The 6778-nt window shown below is 38.3% G+C and overlaps 1 protein-coding gene across 2 annotated transcripts; it reads right to left on the bottom strand.

Moving 5' to 3' along the window:
- Positions 1-266: 266 nt before the first annotated feature.
- Positions 267-2958, bottom strand: LOC110023896 (26S proteasome non-ATPase regulatory subunit 11 homolog). Of its 2 annotated transcripts, none has more exons than XM_020723538.1 (2): positions 2604-2958; positions 267-1757 (listed from the first exon to the last, which is right to left on the bottom strand). In XM_020723538.1, exon 2 carries the CDS (start codon positions 1750-1752, stop codon positions 472-474), a length of 1281 nt encoding a protein of 426 aa, XP_020579197.1. In that variant the 5' UTR covers positions 1753-1757; positions 2604-2958; the 3' UTR covers positions 267-471. The 2 variants fall into 2 exon arrangements, with proteins under 2 accessions (XP_020579197.1, XP_020579196.1); XM_020723537.1 differs by having other exon boundaries at positions 267-1771; positions 2604-2957.
- Positions 2959-6778: the final 3820 nt, after the last annotated feature.

Genomic DNA, 6778 nt, shown 5'->3' with positions numbered 1-6778 from the left:
CTAACGAGCCAAACTAATACCTCACAATAAAACCCAAAAACTTTTAAGATTTATGCATTTAAGTGCAACTCAATGACTAATATAAATGTTTTTGTCACTCTAATTTTTCTATTGCAATTAAAATGTTGAGTAATAAAACAATTCAGCTTGCCACAAACATTTTAATCAAACTAACACTACTATCTTCATTCATCACCCACCACAATCTCAAAATTCACAACCAAACCTCAACTCATAGTCTCTTTAATCATAGCATGCAACTATACTAAAAAGAAAGCATTTTTAAGCATCATTTCCAATTACTCAAACAAAGTTCCCAATATAACTTCAAGCAAACACTTTTTCTTCTCAAACTAAACTGAGAAGATAAACAGGAGTTAAAAGTGCCAGATTTGGCCAGAAATAACTCATAAACATAAGAGAGCAAAATGAAATAACCATTATCAGTCTGTCTCGGCATTTTGATTCTCTTCAGGACATTATACGTGCAGACCTGGCATAAAGGCTATCCACAACCTTGCCGATATTACTAATGGTCTCAAGCGTCGCAGGATAGATTGCATCAGTCTTAGGATCATCAAATATGATGAGGCAGCCAGCACCCTGATCCAGGGTTCCGGCGAACTTCTTGTCAAGAATCATCTGGGAGAGCTTCTTCTCCACATGATCAATGGGAAGCTCGATCAACTCTGCAATGTGAGCAATCTCCACCCTCGAATAAGGCTCAATCAGCCTGCACAGATTCTGCTCCATTAGAGTATCGTAGAGAGACGAAAGGTGCCTGTGAACAATTGGGTCTTCTTCCAACTGCAACTTGTAGTCTCTGAGAGCCGTTTCGAAGAACTTTAGAGAACGCTTCGAGTGAGCATCTGCAACAGCTTTCATGGCATCCAGATCCGGACCGAGATAGTTAAGACCAGCCTTCGAAGAAATTATACCGGCAACATCATCGGCTTGGTTGACCATGATCTTGCAAAGAAGCATGTACTTCAGGCTGAACATAGCTCTAGGATCCTCGAGCGCATTGAAGGCTTCGAAGGCCTCGAAGAAATAGCTGTAGGCAGTCTTGTAGTCTTTCTCCTCCGCATGAAGGATTCCGCTCTGCAAATCGATAGTGCCCTGCTGCGCCAAAGGAACATAAATGGCATTCGCGGCGGTTCTTGCTGCAGTTAACGAGGCTTTTGCCTTTGGAAGATTTTTCAGAGTGAAATGAAGCTTGCTTTCCAGAAGATCAATGTCCACAAGTAAAAGTTTGTCATCCAATCTTCTGACCTCCTTTATCAACCCAGAGAGAAGACTTGGGGCCTCGGAATACTCCTTATTTTCCATCAGGAGAGCGGCGAGCCGGGCTTCCACGCGTTGCCGGAGGAAAGTTCGCTTCTCGGAACGCGTCCATTCCACCATTTCCTTGCAGAGAGAGATCTGCAAATCACGAGTCCCAGGTATTTTGGCGACCGCATCAATGATCCCCCTCACAATCTTTGCAGTTTTCGCCTTGGGAATCAGAGAGAAAAAGGGTCTTAGTTGAGTAAGGAGGCTTCTAAGCTCCTCTGCTTTCTTTTCCTGTGTGAGTAGGTCTGAAAGTTTTGAAATTGTCTGTTCTTTGATGCGCAGTGCTTCTGAGGAAGATGAAGGGTCCTCCAGAATTTGGTATAGAAGAGAAATGGATTCATTGGGGTTTACAGCCTCCAAGGCCTGTGCCAAAGAATCACTGTTGGCTGGAAGATATGATGATTGCATTGGTGATGACATCTCACCTTTTAAAACAAAGCTGCAATAATAATAAGAAGTTAGTCAAAGAAATTAGTAACATTTTCAAATAATAAAAAGTACTAAAAATAATAGACAGCGTGATGTCTCTTTACAGTAAATTGCAGCAGGCATAGTTTTACAGAAAAGATTAGTTAGCAATTTAAGGCAACAAATGTGTGCATGCTGCAATTACAAGACTGGTTGCATATGGCTGTAAATCACATTCATTTCAAGCAAGAAATACTTAAAAGACAAAGGTTGAGATCATGAAAATAAGCAATAAAGCTTCAAGCACATGTAATTGCAATAAAGTTTCAGAAGTTGCAAATGTTAGTAAGCTTAAAAGAAGGCAAATGTCATATATGGAAATTTATAACCATCATTGGCATACAGCTAAATTTTCCCAATACATAATCCTAAAAGGATTTGAGATAGGAAACGGTGCACATAGGAAAAACTCGTAATTTTTTTTTGTTTCATCACAAGTAAAATAGAAAACCTGATTTTGACAAAGAAAGTTGATCCATGAGCTTTAAACAGCTCTATAAGGTTTAATCAGAAAACTATTTAAGATGCTTGATCGAAGAAAAGGGCAAAGAAGATGAGAGACTTTGCAATGATTTAAGTTCTACAGGCTCTAATTGTTACCAGAAAGGTGACGATGTCCCACAATCAAATGGAATCTATGGACTCATCCTAGTTTATTCCTAAAGGAATTCAGCTATAAGCTAACAGCGAATAGATCTCTATCACTACACTTTTTTTTAAAACTTATCAGCAGTAAACCTCAACCATGTACTCCATTGCATTTGACTAGAAGAGGGATCGGTCTGACAAAGATCGAAGGATACCTGCCGGATTTAGGTGGAGATAGGCAAATCTAGCCGACGATTGGCAGATCTGGGCGGAAATCGACAGATCCGGAGGCGATCGACAGAGCAGGAAAGTGGTCCGCGGCTTCGGAGGGCAGGTTGCGCACAGTTTGCGTTTTAGAGGGGAAGGTGATCACGGATAGAGGGAGAGGGAGGTTCTCGGTCGGCTGGTGGAGAGAGGACCGGGAGAGCATTCGCCGAAGAGGCTGGCAAGTTCGCGAAAACGTCGGAGCTTGATGAGCACGCGAGCTAAGGCTTCCGGCCGAAGAGGGCAGCGGCTAGGGTTTTTTCGGGGAGTGTCGATATGTTGGTTTAATTCTAATAACTCAGCTCAACAGTTACACTCTCTAATAACGTCGTAATAACGCAATAATAACCCCCAAATAAATTATGCCCCTCATAACTCTATCAAGACCTTATGATAACACTCCAACAACCTCTCAATAATCTTCGTGATTTCACTTGATTAACCTCTCAATAACCACCATGTAGCGGCATATTACTAGAAGTCAGCACGTAGAGCTGTGTAAGTGCTACGTATGGAATAATTTCTCGTTTAAGAGGAGGGAGTGAATGTGTTTTTATATAGATATTATTACTATTATTATTATTTATGAGTCAATTTGCATGTTATTTACTCATGCACGGAATCATAACAAAATGAGTGTCTTATTAAGTAAAATCAAAGTTTCAGACGAGTTCGCACAGTTTGTTTCGTCATTGGGCGTTGTCTGTACAAGTTCGTTGACTATCAAGTCAATTTAGATACGATTCACACGTGACACGACAAATGATATTCGTTGCTCTAATCAGAGTCGTCTGACAAGTAAAATACAGACTGGTCTTCGCCTAAGCGACAACCAAAGTTGTGCAGAGCAGTCCTGACAGCGTGCCTCTCAACACGAGCCGACGGGTCTCAAATTCGGGTAAAAAATAAATCAAATTTGGTTTTCTTTGGATTTCAGTTTGCAATTGAACTTTCAAAAATTGATTTTAATTTTGATTATAGGGTGAATATGAACATGTAAGTTGTGTGCATTGCGGTGTATGTGTGAGTCCCAATACTAGTCCTATAAGAGAGCTGTCAGAGAAGTCATGTGGCTATATTTTATGCTTTAGAGATAGAAACAATTCTCACAAAAAATGAGATTAACAATTACAAGTTCTCATAGTACATGACGACGAAGCACAGAATGAAGAAATAGAGAAAACAATAAGAGAGGAGGAACGCGTCGAAGCCAGACCCGTTTCTCCCTTGATGGGAAATAAGCAGTATTCCGAGGCCCAAGTTTTCCCTCTTGGTTGATAAAGGAGGCCACACCTACTCAGTGCTTTCATATTATGGGTTTTTTTAATTATTTTTTTAAATTTGTCAATTATTTTAATATTCAACCTTTTAATTGCAACAGAAACATCAGTCTCACAAAATACATTTATAAAAGTCAATGTTATGGGTTTTATTTTTATATTCATATCACTTGAATGTTTCATTTCACATGATTTTTGAATAGTTAAATATATATTTTCATGTACATCATATAAATACTGGGCATTTACTGTGGTCGGCTTGACTCACTTACAGCACTAGCTTTAATTTTAGAATTTATAGAGGTGTTGATATAATGCTAGACTTCTGAAATTTAGATTGAAATTGTTCTCATAAAAGACTATTAGAACTAAACTTTAAATAAATAATGGTGTATACAACAAAAATGACAACACAAATTTCAAAGGATCAAGCGTCTATGGTTAAGTTTCAGGCTACTAAAGTCCCGCATCGAAGGGCGAGGTAGGCTTGCTCGACCACACAACAGAATCAACCAACTTACTTATCGATTGAATTACCTCTCAACGAAGTTGATCGAGTGAATTTTATCGGTCAACTGGACTTCTTAGCGAAAGTGAACTCATGATCGGTAGACAAAGTCGTTTGAAACCGAAACATCCAGCGATCGATGTACATTTTATTTTCTTTGTATTATAATATAATTTTTATTCCAAAAACTTGTCGATTCAGTTATTTGGGCAGTTATAATAACTGTTATGTCTTCTTTTGTACCCATATAAGTAGGTGGTTAGAACATAAATAAAAGAAAAACAAAATATTCTCTCTTCTTCGACTCTATCTTTCTCTTGCAGGGCAGCGGTTTTCGCACAGCGTGGTTGGGAGCCGTGAATCTCGGTTGTTTGGGGCGGCGTTTTGATTGCGGCGGCCGCGCTGTTTAGTAAAACGGGGGTCGCAAGTTCGACCCTGCGGTCCACATTTCTTCTAGTATCTTTTACGCGCTTGCCCCTCGTTCCGACCCCGCGTTCATCTTCTGCATTTTCCTTCCCCGTGGAGCTTCTGCTTCCTCTGCCCTAACCCGTCATTCCGGACACCATCTTCTTCCGCTATCCCTTCTCTCTATATTCACTTTGAGACATTTTTGTTTCTCGTGGATCTGCACTGTATGAATTTGGCTGTGTTTTTTTTTGTGCTTCTGTTGGTGAGCGTAGCGTAGCTAATGAAATTCAGTACTGATACCTTTTGAGACAATCAATGAAAAAACATTGTAAGAAAAGGCATAGATCATCTTTATGCTCACTTCTAGGAGACATGTATAGTTGTGGTATGTTTGAGCTTGCTCATGCAAACCAAATTACAAATGTTATGTTAAGAAAGGTTATTTTCCTCGCACACACATTATCTATAAAGTGAGGCATTACATCATATAGGCCCATAAAATTTATGTGATAGAGTATTATGCTTTGCTACTGAAATTCATTATTGATACCCCTTGAGGCAATCATTAAAAAAATATTGTAAGAAAAGACACAAATCATCTTTGTCATCATCCTTATGCTCAATGTTAGGAAACATGTCTAGTTGTGGCCTGTTTGAGCATGCTCATGCAAACCAATTTCAAGTGTTATGCTAATAAAAGCATTTTTCTCTCTCACGCACAATATCTGAAGAGAGACATTGCATTAGATAGGTCCATAAAATTTCTGCGATAGAATATCGTGCATTGCTACTGAAATTCACTACTGATACCCCTTGGGGCATATGATGAAAAAAGTTTGTAAGAAATGACACAAACCATTTTTGTCATCTTTATGCTCACTCTTAGGAGATATATAAAGTTGTGGTATATTTGAGCATGTTCATTCAAACCTAATATAAAAATTATGCTAAGAAAAGCATTTTTTTATCACACACACATACTCTGTAGTGAGCCATTGCATCAAATAGCCCCATAAAACTTTTGTGATATAATATTACGCATTCTTACTAAAATTCAGTACTGATACCCCTTGGGACATATAATGAAAATAAAATTGTAAGAAAGGACACAAACCATTTTTGTCATCATCTTTATGCTCGTTGCTAGGAGACATGTATAGTTGTAGTATGTTTGAGCATGCTCATGCAAACCAAATTACAAATGTTATGCTAAGAAAAGTTATTTTCCTCTCACACAAAATCTATGAAGTGAGGCATTGCATCACATAGGTCTAGAAATTTTCTTTGATATAATATTATGCTTTATTACTGAAATTCATTATTGATATCCCTTGGGTCTTTCAATGAAAAATATTATAACAAAAGACACAAATCATCTTTGTCATCATCTTTATGCTCAATGCTAGGAGATAAGTATAGTTGTGGTCTGTTCGAGCATGCTTATGCAAACCGAATTGCAAATGTCATGCAAAGAAAGGAATTTTTCTCACACACACACTCTATGAAGTGAGACATTACATCAGATAGCCCCAGAAAATTTATGTGATAGAATATTATGCATTGCTACTGAATTTCAGTACCGATACCCCTTGGGGCATATAATGAAAACAATTTGTAAGAAAGGGCATAAACCATTCTTGTCATCATCTTTATGCTCGCTGAAAGGAGATATGTATAGTTTTGGTATGTTTGAGCATGCTCATTTAAACCTAATCTAAAAACTTATGCTAAGAAAAGCATTTCACCAAATAGTTCTAGATTGTGATTGTCATGATGACTCTGCATAATTATATTCGGCGACATCCTTCCTGCAATGACATTGACTTTCGTATGGTCGATGAGGATTGAGAGCATGTATCTCCGAAAGTATTTGAGTACCACCTCGAGTATTTCGTTATGCTCTTTGGTAATATATATATAAATTGTCTGT

Source organism: Phalaenopsis equestris, unplaced genomic scaffold, assembly GCF_001263595.1.
Source record: "Phalaenopsis equestris unplaced genomic scaffold, ASM126359v1 Scaffold000233, whole genome shotgun sequence".
NCBI lineage: Eukaryota > Viridiplantae > Streptophyta > Magnoliopsida > Asparagales > Orchidaceae > Phalaenopsis > Phalaenopsis equestris.
This window is presented reverse-complemented; position numbering and strand designations above follow the sequence as displayed.

Excerpts from the sequence above, each read along its gene's own strand:
- LOC110023896 (XM_020723538.1), bottom strand. The coding sequence starts at position 1,752 with ATGTCATCACCAATGCAATCATCATATCTTCCAGCCAACAGTGATTCT.